The 17,301-nt window shown below is 31.0% G+C and overlaps 1 protein-coding gene across 3 annotated transcripts; it reads right to left on the bottom strand.

Annotated features, from left to right (window-relative positions):
* Positions 1 to 5,482: 5,482 nt before the first annotated feature.
* On the bottom strand, positions 5,483 to 10,228 carry LOC145181824 (ethanolamine kinase 1-like). 3 transcript variants are annotated; one of them, XM_090101361.1, is made up of 9 exons: positions 9,949 to 10,061; positions 9,526 to 9,569; positions 8,727 to 9,323; positions 8,487 to 8,626; positions 8,137 to 8,220; positions 7,869 to 7,961; positions 7,672 to 7,739; positions 6,287 to 6,360; positions 5,483 to 5,693 (listed from the first exon to the last, which is right to left on the bottom strand). In XM_090101361.1, the coding sequence occupies exons 3-9, from the start codon at positions 9,314 to 9,316 to the stop codon at positions 5,612 to 5,614; spliced, it is 1,131 nt and encodes a 376-aa protein (XP_089957487.1). In that variant the 5' UTR covers positions 9,317 to 9,323; positions 9,526 to 9,569; positions 9,949 to 10,061; the 3' UTR covers positions 5,483 to 5,611. The 3 variants fall into 3 exon arrangements, with proteins under 3 accessions (XP_089957487.1, XP_089957488.1, XP_089957486.1); XM_090101362.1 differs by lacking the exons at positions 9,526 to 9,569; positions 9,949 to 10,061 and adding an exon at positions 10,101 to 10,228; XM_090101360.1 differs by lacking the exon at positions 9,526 to 9,569 and having other exon boundaries at positions 9,949 to 10,087.
* Positions 10,229 to 17,301: the final 7,073 nt, after the last annotated feature.

Below are 17,301 nucleotides of genomic sequence, written 5' to 3'. Positions count from 1 at the left end.
AAATTTTACCTTAAATTTTAAAAAATGTTTCCATGTAAGAAATAGCATTGTGTTTTTTTTTTCTTTTTAATCACTTATCAACATCAGCAAAGAAAATTAAAAATTGTTCGAAAAAATTTAAAATCTTCTATTTTAATTAAAAGCTTTAAAGTGGACGCTCATGATTATTTTGATCAAATTGCTCATAATCATTCTGATTACTACGATTAAAAATCATGTTTCTTGATGTTTGTTTTAACTACGAAAAAAATTTTAAAATCATTTTGATTGAGTAACAGTATTGTTTTACTGCACCATTTTAACCGAGACCCCTAATTCTCAATTAATGGTTAAAAAAACCTAAGCTAAATTTAGTCGACTAACTTTTTAGTCTAACTAAAATTAGTCAACTGGCGTTTTAGCATAACTAAAACTAGCCAACTAACTTTTCAGTCTAACTAAATTTAGTCGACTAACTTTTTAGTCTACCTAAAATTAGCACTAAATCTTGTTTTTAGCACTAAATATTGTTTTAGTCAGCTAATTTTAGTTAGACTAAATTCTTAGTCGATTAATTTTAGTTAGACTAAAAAGTTAGTCGACTAAATTTAGTTAGACCTCTAGTTATTACTGTAACAACTTCTTCATGCCCCTTGAAGTATTTTGTCTGAATGATTCTGGTCTAAGTTTTTTTTTAGTTCTTTCACATTTGAATTAGACTATAAAATATATCTTATAGTCAAGTTAAAAATGGTGAAAGAATAAGAACAAGAACGTCTTTAGCAACAAAAAAAGACTCAAGATTTGAAAAGAAGCTGCAATCTGGATTTTGGACTGCTACTAATTGAGGTGCCTGGTTTTCTCTTCAGTGAAATTCCAAGTGATGAAAAAGTTGAGTTATTTTTGAAACTGGTTAAAAGTCTTACTTAAAGTGTTCGTTGTTGTTAAATGTTAGAGAGCAGTTAATTAGGTAACTGCTGGAGATTTATCCTGTAGTATTGAAGCCATTATGCTTAGCTAACTGGTTGGTGACTGGTTTTTGATTGAGCCATCAAGCTGCACTTGAAAAGCAATAACTAAAACAATCGCATTGGAATACATTCCTACATGACCATTTAAGAAGGAAATAGTTCACTTTAAATAATTTTTAAGAACCAGACAAGAAGTTGTCTTTCCATGCCTCCACCACAGATCTCTATAATAACTGGATAGGGCATCTCTAGTATAAAAGTTGACGCCAAAATCGCCATATTAGAAAGCCCCAGAACGCTGAAAATTGATATTGCGTATTTAAAGCGGATTAGTCGAAAAACAGAACTTAATGCTTACGGGATTTAAGTTTTTGCTCGGAGTTGCGCTATCCAGTTATTATAGAGATCAGTGGCCTCCACCTGTGCCTTGGTCAAGAATATACTGATATAACAAAAGCAGTTGAAGTAAAAAAGTGTCAATTATTTTTCATTCACAGTTTTTAGATTTTGGGTTTTATTAAGTATTTTATAATTCTAATAAAATACTTAATAAAACCCAAAAAACCCGTAAAATTCAGTTGAACATTTAAAAACCCAGTTTTTTAAATGTTCAACTGAATTTTCGTTAATAAACTCTTTTTTTACTAGCATATGAGATGCGTAAAGCATAACTTTTCTATTGCAGTGTTCAGAAAAAGTTTAAGTCTAATCGATAGTTCAATTGATTTAATAGCAAAAGTAACAGAGTGATAACAAAAAGAAAGCAAATTCTTTCGTAAACACAGCAGTAAACGTTCAATTTATTTACAATAGTAAAAAGTAAAAGGATAATCTGATATTTGTATTGGATTCAAAAGCCGAGCCAATTGGTGGCTCTCACCAGGGAAAGGATGCAACTCTTCAAAAGATTTCCGAAAGGTTTTTCTGGCGCAACACCATGTCAATGCTGTTAAAAATGACCAGATTACCCGAAATGCTGACCCAAGAATGTTACCATTATGACATTAAACTACTATGGAGTTAAGGCTCTGAATAAAACAATTAGTGTTAATTTTATACTTTGAATAAAAATTATTGGTGATTAACACCTTTACAAACATATTCCTCAAAAATCTTTCTATTCTTTCTATTCCTCAAAATACTATGCTACCTGAATGAAGATTCTTTTTTAAGCCATTATTGAAAAGAATACTTTGCTAAACGTACTTACTAACATAACTAAATGTACTAACTATTATAACTAACACTAAACTAATATCTTCCTTTAATGCAAACTCTGAGCTTTTGAGTAAAATATTTTCAAAAGTCCATGATGTCTTTCATGATATTAAGGACTTCTACAGCGGTCAGAAAATTCCTTTGGGTATCTACAATAATTATTATCATCATTGGCAAAGGTATAAAAAGACCACTGACTATCGAAATTATCCAAATATTCTAAAAGCGCTGCATTGACACAATAACAAGTATCTCAAAGGAAAATCTGTTTATCATTATAGTTTTCCCTTAAAGTGTCATTTTTTCTCCGTAACCCTACTTTTAAACTCCATTTTGCAGCTCCTGGTAAATAAAAAAGTGGTTACATTTTGCTATAATCCTTAATTTCAGTCCATCTTCTGAGAACCCTTGACTTCAGTCTATCTCATCTCAAGTAAATCATAAAAAAGTAAAAAAATCTTTTAAAGAACAGAACCACTATTTCTTTTCATAAAAAAGCCGAACAGAGCTTAAATCAGGTTAACTGTATCATTCGAACTGAACTGAAACCCATTTTTATTTACTTAGATTTTTATTAGTTTAGAGATATTCTGAGAATTTATTTTTACATCTTACAAACTAACAGTGTTATGTTTAAATACCTGTTATTGAGTTGTGGCAAATATCTCCTTAAAGAATGGTCAAAGGCAGGTATATTTCACAAATTTAAATTTTCGACGGAATCTTAATTTTGTAAATCTCAGAGATTTAATATCTTTTTAATCTAAAAAATTGCGGAAATCTAGTAAATATATTGAGTGATTTAGAAATAGAAATTTGATAGGTATAAAACGGGGATCCTATACAACGGGCTGCAACAGTACTCAGACCTACATTTTAACATTTGTCATTTGATGCTTCTGAAGAAAGTAGTAGTATTCGATTATTAAACTCAAACTACGTGGTACCAAATAAATTAAAATCAAACTACGTGGTACCAAATGAAAATGAAAATTATTATAGTGACTCAGTGTTTCTCAACGTGGGAAACGTTTGACACCAGATTCTACATGTCCAACACTCTCTGGGGCCTCTGGTTGAGAAACCAGAGGGGCCAGAGAGTGTTGGACATGTAGAATCACTGTCTTACATCAATCTGACTTTCTGACAATTGCTATATTAACAAAAATAAGTGCAATCTGGTCCAGTTTCAGCTTTTTTGTAAATGTAATCTGTATTTGAGCTAAGATAGTGATAGATCAAGTTTATGCTGTCAATTGAGCCTGACGTGCCAATGAAGTTGAAGATGGACAACTTTTTCAGTATCTTTGTTACTAACAATCGCAGGAAGAAAAAAACTTTTTTTAATGTGCTCTTGAAAACTGTTTGTTGCTTAATGATAAGATAAAGTTTGTTATATGTTTATTTGAATTTTTTTCGTCAGGTGATTGGTTTAAATAAAGTAAAACAACAAGTTAAGAAGTAGTGAAAATAATACATACATATAAGTACACAAATTCCTCGTCAGCCTCTCCTTTTCAACGAGCTTGTACGAAAGATAGAACTCATATTTGAAGTTTAAATTTGTTTTTGTAATAGTAGCCAAAAACGCAATTACAGGGTGTGGTAGCGATTTGTATAGGTTTTATGTTGTAATTAAAACTTTTCCGAATTTTGTTGGTAAATTTTCAATGAAAGTCTTAGATTTGAATAAAACTGAATAAAAAATATTTTAGCTAAAAGTTTTACAATGGAAGCCAAAAGAATCGAAGTTTTAAATTTGATTCACGCGGGTTTGCCTGCAAGTGAAGTGATTCGTTTTTCTGGAGTGCCTAAAACTACATTTTACCAAGTGAAAAAATGTGACAGTGCTGAGAGAGCCTAAATGCCCTCTCCAGTGAACAAAAAAGTTCACTGAAAAGCTTAACAAAAAGTATGATGAAAATAATTCTACTGTATCCATCAGAAAGACAGCAAAACTATTCAATGTTGATAAAAGGACAGTCAGTGTGGCCCGACTTATACGCCAACTTTTGACAGAAAGACTAAAAACGTTGAGATTTTAACGATTAAAGAAGCTTCCAGGGTTGCCACCGTTATTAAAGAACAAAATTCCCTGATTTTCCCTAATTTTTTCGCTAAAATTTCACTTTTTTCTCCCTGATTTTCCCTGATTTTTTGCTAAAATTTTGCTTATCTCCCCCTGATATTTCCAGCATTCAAACACCCAAACTTAACTTCCATACCAAACTTCTTCATTAACCCCAGAGCATTTTTATCTCTAAAAAAACAGATACTATAATCCCCCAATGAGTTAAAAACCAATCTATTTGTTTGAAAATTAAAATAAATAATCAAAAGTAGAATCCCATCAACTTGAACTCTGAAGGGGTATGTATGTATGTATGTATGTATGTATAAATGTATGTATGTATGTATGTATGTATGTATGTATGTATGTATGTATGTATGTATGTATGTATGTATGTATGTATGTATATATATATATATATATACACACACACACACACACATATACATACATACATACATACATACATACATACATACATACATATATAAGCAAATGTAAACGCAATCTGATTAATTTTCTTTAAAAATGTTAAACATTAACCCTGGTACGCTGGAAAAGGAAAAATTTTATTAGAAAATATTTTAAAACATTAAAGAAAAATTAAAAGTTCCCTGATTTTTTCCGAAATCAACTATTTCCCCCTGATTTTCCCTGATTGTATCTAAATTTCCCTGATTTCCCTGATTTGGTGGCAACCCTGAGCTTCTGAATCAGCTGAAAAGCTTCATCAACAGTCAAAGTCTTCTTAGATGAAAAATTTAAGTGTTGACAGTGTGCTCAATAGGCAATATGACAGATTCATTTTGTAGAAGGGTGACAAGACACCACCTGTGTGTCACACCAAGCACCCTCAGTTCATCATGATGCTAGGTCCAAACACTTTTTGACACCATCCACCCTGACATTCTATTAAAAAACCCTCCTAAAGTTGCAAACCTCCTTAAAAAATCTAAGTAAAAAGATAATGTAAACCACACTTTAGTTGACGCCAAGACAAAAAAAAAAAAAATCACACTTGCTCCTGGTTTTGAGATGGTGTTAGACAATATAATATTCTGAAACTGTTACTGATGTAAACTTATATTCGAACACAATTGCTCGAACTTATCTAGTTGTCATTTTTGTGGTTATTTTGATAGCAAATGATTTCTTTAAAAACTTTTGTTACATCACAAACCAGATGTTGTCCGTTGTTCTTCTCGCAACGACGTTGTGGACGACGTTTGAATAATTAAAGATAAACATTTACATATAATAATTTAAATATAAACATTTACAATAATTTGGCTTTTAAAAAAATGAAATTGTAGTTAATATAATCATAATATTGTTAATAGTTTTCTAAAACAAAACTTCGTTTTATTATCCACTAAATACATTCTGCATTTTTTCCGATCGTTAAAAACAATTCTTTGTGTTTAAAATATTCGTTTAATCTCAAAGAACTATACCTAAGAATAGAAAAACACGATTGATTAAAAAATTTGTTAGAAAGTAACAAATATATCTGTGGCTCAGTGATAAAATGGGCACTATCCAAAATAATAAACTTGAGTTGTTCCTACAATATGTAAATAATTTATTCTGTATAGTGCACGAAAGGCCAATATTCAACTCTTGTATTTACTGAGAGATTCGGATTCATTAAAGATAAATATCCAAGTTTCTTATTTACATAACATTCAAAAACAAAAACAAAAAAATCACTTCAATAGATCTTTTACTCTATTGCAATGCAATTATAAAAAGCAAAAAAAATTATTTAACAGCTATAGCTGCAAATCAAAATTTAGGATATTGGGCATTTTACCACTAAGCCATAATTATGCATAAAACACAGACTTAAGGGCCATTAACTTGATCTGTTTTACACAATTAAATATAAAACAAACCAAGTTAAATGCCCTTCAAAAGTAAAAATTCAGAGACTAATATTTGAAGTAATAAATTATCTCTTCAATACTTGAAATAATAGATTATATATTTAATTATAAAGAACTAATTTTACTACTATTAAAAATCTAAAGCATACAGAAAATCTTACCCCATATAATCAAATTCAATTTCAGAATAATGCGCCTGAATTAATGCCCAAATTCCCCAAAATAAATGTGACACCTGTATGGGAAATTAACAAAAATAATTTAACTAGAAGAACCATGAAAACAATAATAAACAAAGTGTTTTTTTTTTAATTTAAAAAATCCCCCCTAAAAAAAACCCAGCAATCTAAATTTATATGTACATTTTTAAATGATTAGAATCATTATATCTGCATTAAAAAAAAAAAAAAAAAAATATGTCGAGTGCCAAATTTTTGAAAACAGAGCTCTTTATGATTTAATATAGTAAATATTTGCTTATCCTTGTTAATTGCCACAGCAAACTTTTTTTTCTGTTCATTTGAAAAAATTTCTTTAAAATTATAACTTAATGGAGCTAACAACACCAGCTGAAACAACTCTTTGATTTTTTTTTATAAACAAATTTTCTAAGACTTTTATTGTCAAGTCTTTACACCATTTTTACAACTGGTTACTTTGTTGGACAGTCTGGAGCTAATTTTGTTAATTCGGCAAACAAATTTTTTTTGGATTCAAGTGGTATTTAATTAAAAGCTAGACCAACTACCACACCTTTGAATCTCAGACCTTTACTTGAAACAAATAAGTTATTAAAGGTCCAGGCTCTAATGTTGGAGCTAGGATGATAAATCCAGAGAGCAAAAATATTGACAATTTCATAAACTTTCTGATTCCCATTCCGTTCTACTTCTGTTATTCAAAAGTGGTCATGGCACAAGAATACCTTTATTGAGTAATGTTGGTCATCCAGCAAGACTGAGAAAAAACACCTTGAACATTATATAACATATAGATATACAACAGAAAATTCAAGTAATTTGTACTTATCTGTTTGATGCTTAACATCTAAATGTTTTTAAGAAAACTCTAAAATGTCAATATAAGATACAAATCAATTAATTTATTCAAACTTCAACAGGCCTTAAGACTCTTTTTTTAAGAGATTTAAAAATATATTGATAGTAACCTCATAGTAGTATCTACAGATTGCAGCTCAAACTATTAGCTCTATAATATAGTAGCGATAAGTCAGAAATAAATAACCCTGTTCACCAAAAGATATCCATCAACACATTGTCCAATTGAATGATGTAACAGCAGCAGATAATTAAATGATGTTAGTTTTAACACAAAACAATGGTACTTCATTGTTTTATGATGTTTTACTTGAAGTTGGTTTAGACCTAAGTTAAAAACTTGTAGACTACTACTTCACATTCTTTTTCTAAGTTTGTTTTTTCCCATGAGTAAAACAAGAGTGTGATTATTTTCAAGATTTATTTCTTGTACATAAACAAAAAAAAAAGGTTTGCATCACTATAGAAAATCAATTAAATATTCTTACTAAAGAAAATACTTGAACTTGAGAATACAAACTTTCCAGTTCTCTTTCACTAATTTCAGCAGTTAAACCTGAGAAATTTTAGAAGATGTTTTATTATAAAACAATTCACAAGTTGTCAACACAGCATAAAACTACACACACAACAAGTACATCTGCAACCATTGTTTTACTTAAGTTTTTAGAGAAACAAATTCTACCTTTTATTTTGTAGGTTTCAGTCAAATAGATATTTAACCACACCATTTGTGCCTCTTTACTGGGATACAAGCTGAAGTCAAAATTTTCTATTCCTTTTTTTAAAAAAAAAACAACATAAAACAACAAAAATCCCAAATATTTTCAAAAACAACACCATATTTATATAAATTTCAAAAACAAACCATATTTATATAATTTTTTTTTTTAACAATAAGATTTTCTTGTTTGAAATGTTTTATAAAATGTTAAAGCATTATAACAAAGTACCTGCATACTCATTAAAGTGGTTGGCAATATCATATGCTGCATAGTTTGGTGAAGCATATTCATAATCAATTAAAAACACTTTCTCTAAAATGAAAATAAGTGAATCATAACAAAAATATGAAGATAATAAGATAATTTTGAACTAAACACATCTAATAGATGCTTTAAAAGTCATCAACTTTCTTTCAGTGAAAAATAACTATTTCATAGTTTATGAATTAGCAGATATTACAAACTTTTGAAACGTCTTTTATATCAGTATAGCTATTAATTCTTAATTTTAAATTTAGTTTATTTCTTCTTTTACAGTAGATTATCAAACTTAAGCTTAAACAAGTAAAAATAAATACCATTATATTCATCAAAGATAAAATTGCCACAGAGCAGGTCATTATGGCAAAACACAACATTTGTCTTTATTCTTGTTACAACAGCCATAAGCTGATTTACTTCTGACTGTAGGCTTTCAATGGAAGGTATTAACATATATCTAGAAGACATTCATAAAAATTAGACTTAGATATTGAATAATTTGAAACTCACTTTTACTAGTACACAGAAAATAAGTCAACATAAGGTAAAAAATTTACTTTTTCTGCAATTCTTCAGAGTTGAATTTTTGAGGAATTAAACTAATGTAACGATTAATTGTCTTGAATATGAGAGATTCTTGCTTATGATGCTTAAGATAAGTTTCTGACAATTGGAGGCAGTGCATAGCTGCAATTTGTCGTGCACAAAGGCTTAAAATATTTTTATCCTTAAAATCTTGTGGATTTAGAGCTCTTCCTTCCAGGTATTTGTAACAGTATCCATTAGAAAAAGTGCAATAAAGACTTGGAGCCATTCCAGACTTAGATAACTCTTCAAAATTACGTAGTTCTTGTGCACGATCAATTACTAAATCTGTTTTGTTTCCATAGATTCGGACAAGTACAATTTCTGAGCGACCATACTCAGAAAACTGAGGTGAAACTGTAGTACCATCATAGTTCACATAATAACCATAAAGCTTGTTTGTGATACCTGATTCATAAACCTTTTTGTTTAACTTGTTAATATTCCAAGATTTTTTTAAGTGACTTATTAACAGTTGAACTGTTGTCTCTATATTTTTGTCAGTAATTTTAACTTCAAAATGTGGAATATCATCCAAACGATTGATGTAGCTTGAAGCCATTAGAAATCTAAAACAAATTTTAAAAAAGTTATCCTATGTACAACAGAGAAGTAATTTTATACTCTAATTACTTTTGTTTAGCTGCAAGAAAAATCTTTGCCATCCTCTACTAATTTGGATTAAAATAACTGTAATACATGTTGAGGAACACCTTACTACAGAAACTTATTAGGTTGTTTAACACCACACTAACAATTGTTGTACCTTACCTTAATAAAAAAAAAGTCTATTGAACAGCTCACTTTTTTTAAATCTAAACATATTTTTTTAAACTCAAATAACAAATAGTTAACATATAAATATAATATACTATATATATTAAGTAAAAAGTGTAGATTATGTTTTGGTTAACATGCTTCATTATGACAGGCTAAAAGTTAATCTTCTTTCTTATTCCTTGACCTTGAACATAAGAAATTAGGTGTGTATTTTGTTCATTTTAGCCTACATTTTTTTTAGGTAATGAGAGAGATTAAATGATTAATTCCACCAATAATTGAGTAATTAACCTATCATCTGCATTAAGAAAACTCAGTTGCATAAAAATATATATCAGTCTCACCAAAAAACCCTAAAGCTTTAGATGATTTTATTTAAAACAATATCTATATAACACACGAAAAAAATCTCACATTGAAAACAGATACTTGTCAGTCCTCTACTTGAATATGATATATTATAAAGAAAAGTACAGTTTTTTCTTTATTAACTAACTCGTAAACAAACGAAAAGTGCCGCTGTGCATTTGGAATCAAAACATACCGTAAATGTAATACCTACTCACCTGGTTCCCACACTTAACTGTACGCAAATTACCTACGCCTGGTTACCACTCTTTAACTGCAAGCAAAAAAAAGCATTCACACCATACTGGTAATTCATCTGGGGCAAACGGCAAACATTGAAATCTTAGATGTACCAATAGAAACACGTCAAAGTCTGGTCAAACTTGATGCTTCCACAGTTGTTTCAACGAGTAATGATAAATCTACGAGTCTTAATTTAAGGAAAATGAAGTTTTAACGAGACAGCATCTCGTTAAGACGATAACTTCCTTTAATAAGTACATTAACAAAAAAAAAATGTCTAAATTATAATTTATGGCTCTATTTAAGTTATGATTTATTAAATTGATTTACTACGTTTAAATTACAATAATTAAGTTATGCTCTTGAATAACTTTTCAAAACACATGTTAATAAAAGGAAAAATGCTTTGAATACTTTTTTTTTTTTTTGCTGTTATCTTCTTTCGATTCCCTTAAAACGCGATCTTACAAAAGAGAAATTTTCATCTTATGCAATTCTTAAACATTTTGATGAGCTTAGTAAAAAAAGTTTGAGATTTTTCGCGATTTTTGTTGTCAGTGCCGCAGTTAGACCTTTCGCCCCTCTCCCACTTCCTACACCAAGAAAGTAGTCAAGGGGATTATAAAAATTTAGGCAATGGGTGTCGATGCATTTATGCATTGCGTAAAGCTATAAACCATTAAAAAAATAAAATAAAGCAAAAATAACCGTTTTTATTATTATTAATTTGCCTACCCATTACAATTTGTTTACCCATATTGATAGATAAACAATTTTCACCATAAATACGGGGAAGAATAGTTTTCTTTATCATTAGGCTAAAATTTTTTATATGTGATGCAAAAATCTTTCAAACGACATAAAAATCTTTTTAGTTTGAATTTTTAATCTTAAATTATAATTGTCAATAGGAATTTTTCATCACACTTGATTTTGGGCCCAAATACAATTTTTTGCATTGGTTTCAAATATGTGCTCAATTTTTTCGTTGAACGTCTATTTTTCTTTAGATAAGTTGCATATGATGATACTATGAGATCTGAAAAAGATCTTTTACCAACTCTAGATATTAAACTTGGCTTGATAAAGAACTTTGTGAAATCGGAACATCTAATTCGGCAGGGTTAAGATCAGGGTTTTGTGCTGGCCAGTCAACGGCTTTCAATTTCTTCTCGTGAAGGAATTAAATGGTCTTATCAGCCTTATGCTTGGGGTCATTGTCTTGCATGAACATCGTGTTATGTACAGTTCTGTCCCATTTTCGAAGGGACTTGAAATATCCGACCTTAAGGATGTTGATATAGTCATCAGCGTTCATTGTTCTATTAATTTTCACTAATTCACCGACTCCACGAGCACAGAAACATCCCTAAAACAAGAGTTTTCCTCCGCCATATTTAACGATTGGTGTAAAATCTCGAGCACTTAATGGTGAATTAGGCTTCCTCCAAGTATTAGTTTTACTTTCATCTGTCCAAATCCAGTCATAAAAGTTATCGAAAGTCATGTGTGCATGAAGTTTAGCATAATTTAAACAAGCTTAGCGGTGACAAGAAACTGACAATGGCTTCTTGATCTTTCTTCTGGATTGAAAACCAATTCTTTTGAGCTCTCTATTAACTGTCGGCACTGAACCATTAGTCTCATAGCTGTTATTCATTAAATTAGTAACATCCTTTACAGTTTTAGACTCTCCAGAAGCAATTAAACGAACGATTGTTCTTTGGTCTCTTGATGTAAAAATTTTCTTTCCACCACTTTTAGGCTTATTTACTTCTAAATTATTGCGCAATTTGATTTTATATATGAGATTATAAGACTTTCCGAACTCAGCAGCGATTTCACGATAAGATTATCCGGATTTAAGCCTTTCCATAATATTTTTTTCTAGTTCAAGATTTATGTTCCTCATGATGATAATAACAATACTTTTTTTATGTTTTGTAAACAAAATCAAACTTTAAATGATATTAAATTGTTAGAAATCTGTGAAAAGTTGATAACTCAATCATTTTAGCCATAAGGCTATTAATTTATGTCGTATGCCAAATTAACTGTGGGCAAATATGTTAGTTGCTTTCATTTGCGACAAAATTGTCACCGTTAGCTCTTCACATAAAAATTAAAAAAAAAAAATTCAATATCCTCTAAATTTAGTAAAAAGCAATATTTTCAGTTAGCTAAGTCTTAAATTAAATAAAACTAAAATTTCATTTTTCTTTACAGCTTTTCTATTAAAAAAATATAAAATATTTATTTGTTCAAACATGGTGACAATTTTGGCACATACTGTAACTTAGCAAGCATTTATTTGGGTTTAAACTAATTTTCTGACTAATCTCAAGTCAGTAGGATATGAAGGAGGCATTCAATAACTGCTCTATTCTTAGATTTAACTTTTTTAAAAGCATCAAATAGTTTACTTAATTTTTGTTCAACTCTTATTTTGACAAATTTTATTTCTTTTTAATTTTTAAAACATTTTCTTCTTAAATATTGCTTTTTTTTTTTAAAAAATCCTTTTTATAAATAAATCCCTCTCAAACGAACAATTATAAAACTGAAAAACTATAAATAGAAATTAAAAATTTGGAGGAAGTGTTACACGGTTGAATACGGACACAGTTGAACAAAGCTATAAAAGATAAGTCAGAATAATGCTATGTTAGAAACTATTTTACTATATTCTGACTCATTTTTTTGACCGCAATTTTCTAAATTGATACCAAGTGAAACACACTTTAACAAAAACAACGGGATACACTTTTGCACACAACAAATAGCACTCCATATTTGTGAAAAGAAAATTGGTCGTCACTTTTTTAAAATGGCGAAAAGTAAAATAGATGGTAATGCTTGCATATATATTGAAGCCCCAAAAATTTATCACATTAGCAAAAGTAAATGGTCTATATATGATCCAAAGCTTTAGTTTATGTATTTAAATTATTACATTAGCGAAAAATGAACTAACACATGGGCTGAAAGGTCCCAGGCCTAACAAAGAAAACACAGTTTTTTTTTGTTCAAAATTAGCTTTATTCATTAAAGTAATCTCCATCAAGAGCAACGCAATCATTCCAGCGCCGCTCTAACATTTCAATACCACTTTTGTAGAACGATTTATCTTTTGCTTCAAAATAGGCCTCAGTTTCAGCGATAACCTCTTCTTTAGTGCGAAATTTCTTATCGCCGAGCAATTTTTCAGGTCTGCGAACAGCTAGTAGTCGTTGGGAGCCAAATCTGGCGAATACGGTGGATGTGGGAGCAATTCGAAGTTCAATTCATGTAGTTTTGTTATTGTTTTGATTGACTTGTGACACGGTGCGTTGTCTTGATGAAACAAAACTTTTTTCTTTGCCATATGCGGTCGTTTTTTTGCAATTTCGGCCTTCAAACGCTCCAATAACGCAATATAATATTCATTGTTGATGGTATTTCCTTTTTCAAGATAATCGATGAATATTACACCACGCACATCCCAAAATACCGAAGCCATAACCTTTCCAGCCGATTGTTGTGCTTTCGGGCGCTCTGGAAGAGGTTTACCAGTTGCTGTCCACTCAGATGACAATCGTTTTGATTCCGGAGTGAAGTGATGGATCCATGTATCATCCATTGTCACATATCGACGCAAAAATTCTGGTTTGTTACGTTTGAACATGGCCAAATACTGCTCAGAATCATCAACACGTTCTTGTTTTTGGTCAACAGTGAGTAAATTACTCAAGTAAAATAGCTCACAAACTAATGAATAGAATATAATGAAATTTTCACAGCTGTCTTTTGAAGGTTAATATTAACTGAAAAAAAATGTGAATGCAATAAAACTCGCGCTATCTATGTGTTAGGGCCAGGACTTTTCAGCCATGTGTTAAACTCATATTTCCTTAAATACTTATTTTTATTATAAGTCATATGAAAAAAGGGGAAATAACTGTAAAAAAAACTCAATCACTATCGTAGTTATTATAAATAAACTTAATCACTGTTGTAGTCATTATAAAAATCTTCCATGTCTGACATGCAGTTTGAAATTCTATTTTAAATAAAATGGTGGTCTACAAACTCGGATTGATGAAGATGGTGGATTTTGTCAAACTATATTAAAACAAACCGCGAAAAGATATATTAGGGTAGTAGTAGAGAAATGGGAGTTCTGGCTCATTTTCATTTTTGCAAATATTTTTTGCGTGAAGGGTTCTGGCTCATTTCGACCTTAATGTAACCACGAATATTTTTTTTGCGTGTCACTTTTTTTGTGGGCATGATACCTTTTTTTCTCAGAAGAATTTCCAGTAATGGATTAAGTTAAACTTGTTTTTGTAATGTCCGTGAGCGAGGGTGTTGCTTCCATTTTCTAAAATGACTCTTTTATCGTCGTCGGCGCTGAGTGCGACTTTGTTGATTTCTTCAGTGTAAATTTCGTGCAGATGGGATCGTATGACGTTCATTTTCCTGAGCATTTTATTTTTAGTCATTAAGCAGTTTTTGTAATCATCGTGTGTGATGTATTTTTGGAAGACATTTTACTTGACCCCTTTGCATCTTTTGTGTTCTTTTTCGTGGAGCTTGTAAGAGTACAATTTGGACCGGAGATCGACAATTTCTTCAATTTGTTTTCCTGCGGTTTCGTCTTTAAACATGTCAATGACCTTTTTATTGACACCTGTTTTAAAACCGACGCTTTGAATGGCGGGATGGTTTTTGTCAAATTCGCTCGTGTCAAATTTTTATTCCACATCCTCAGCAATGTCTTTGTAAAAATCTTCCGTTTTAATCTCATAAATCAACGAGTCGGTGTCGGTCATGAGCAGCTTTGCTTTATCAGAGTATTTGTTCCTGATGTAATCGTAGTGGAATTCAAACATTAACGCTTTGCTTAAATCCAAAATGCACATTCCCAAATAAATGGGTTTGTTGTAAATGAGCTTTGTTTTTTTCATGTGCACGGCGATCAATTTTTCATCGAAAATGGTGCGACTTTCGTAATTAGGCTTGGAGGCTAATTTTTCAGTCTCACGTTCACATGATTTTCAATGTTTTCTATGGTTTTTCCAAACACTGAATTGTTCATCAGCTTGAAAAATTCCTTTTCAAAGTCGTTGGTGGCTTTAGTTCTTAAATGGGTGTTGAGATCAATCTATTTTTTCATGCAGACGTCTCTAAAATTTTCAAAGAAATCCGCCTGCATCAGCACGTCAGAGACGTTGTACAAGTCGTGGTAATCTCTGAACGTTTCGCAGTGAAATTTGTCCCAAACCGTTTTGGCGTGTGAACAATTTTCATCGTTTATTCCCTCGTCGTTGAGTTTGGAGAAGAACGACTCTTTGGGAGGCAATTGAGTTTCAGAAAGCTTTTCGATCGATTCCATCCAATCGTAAGGGTAAACGCCATTTCTGAGCAACAGATCAAACTTCTTTCCGGAATAATATTTGGTGATGTTTTTGCATTGGTCTTTGGTCAGATTTTTGGATAAACTGTCCAAAATGGAGGCCATGAATCTGAAGCTGTCGATAAATCTTAATTCTCGTTTTACTTCTTTGAGATTTCTCTCTTCTTCATACTCTTTCATTTTAATTTCTTTTAAAAAGCTGATATGTTTTTCCTCGTTGTTGGGGATGCAGTTTAACTTCCCACCTGTGATTTCTTGATGAACAAGTGGCTGTCGTAACCGGATAAATTATGAAAAACGACAGGGAAGAATTTGGGAATTTGATATTTTTTATTGCAACTGCTGTGAGCAGCTCCTCGGTACTTTCCAGTGATGTGACAGTGATCGCGCACTTTGTCATTACCGAGAACTTTTCGCAAATGTGACAGACTTTTGCATTATTAAAATCTTTTTTATCCTTAGGTGTCATGACCATATTTTCTTAAAATCTAATTATCTCGCAAATTTCATTCATGTCTTTTTCAAGCATTTCCACAAATATTTTAGCGACGTCGTCCGTTTTGCTTGTTGCCGTAAACGTCACCGGCCTTCCTTCATAAATGGTTTCGTCAAAGCATTTGATAAAGTAACGGAATGAGCTCGTAGTGTGCTTTTGAAACTGCTTGGTTTAAGATTGATTAGGATCACACTTATCGTCCGTGTCGATCGGAGTGATGAAACTTTCAAAGTCGGCATAAACCACAAACGGAACTCTCATCGATCTATCTTCTTGACAAAACTGCATAGTTGAATTTTTTTCAGGAAGCTCGATTCGGACAGAGCTGTGATCTTGACAGTAAGTCCAATCCTTGGAAAGCGCCTCCTCGCTGTTCATCCCTTGCAAGCAATTTCTACAATAATATTTTTTAGCTACAGCTAACACTGTGTAAGCGACAATGGTGATTCTTTTTATATCTTTTCGATGGCTGGTCAAAGGATTTAACCGAGGATTTCTTGGGGTTTTGATGTAACTCACTTTTATAAAATAAAATTACTTCATAGATAGCAAAAAACAACAACGTTTAAACTAATTTAGTTAAAAAAGTATAAGCAATGAGGGATTCGACACCTGCTTAAAAAACACATTTTAAATATGCTTTGAAGCTAGTTAAAAGCTTGACACATTACTTCATGATATCTTTACACAAAGCATTTTCATTAAAAGAATATTTCAAACGTCAAAAATCAAAGCGTGCCTGTCTCAGTTAATTACTTGTAATGTTGTTAGTTTGGCTGCCTGAATTTGAAAGGGACAAATAAAGTCAAAAAATGTCAAACTTAGATTTTTTGGTTTTGTCGCAGTTTACAATCACTTGGTGCCACTGTACGCTGCACCATTAAAGTAAAACTTAAAAAGGCATAGTTTTACCGATGTCATATCTGCTGTACCAATTAACATTTCTACATTACGTGAGTTCATGACATTCTACAAGTACTAAGTAATTTACGATTGTATAGCATTTTTTTATTCAGTTCTGTGAAGATTTGCAATGTTTTAGCCATATGGGTATTATCCATTTATGTTAATACATTTCAAAACAAATCAATCAGGTCATCAAGTATGAAATCTTTAAATTGAATGCCACCATTTTTAAAAGATTTCTCTGAAGTTCATTTGAGAGTTCTTTTTTTATCAAATCGCACCTTCAAATAGAATCGCACCTTACTTCAAAGAAAATCGCACCTTACTTCAAATAGAAAGGATTTCTAATTTGGAAGTGTTTTTTGAAACTCAATTTAAG

This window comes from Hydra viridissima, unplaced genomic scaffold, assembly GCF_058129835.1.
Source record: "Hydra viridissima isolate aposymbiotic clone 2 unplaced genomic scaffold, HvirCarnegie_v1 scaffold_10, whole genome shotgun sequence".
Lineage (NCBI taxonomy): Eukaryota > Metazoa > Cnidaria > Hydrozoa > Anthoathecata > Hydridae > Hydra > Hydra viridissima.
This window is presented reverse-complemented; position numbering and strand designations above follow the sequence as displayed.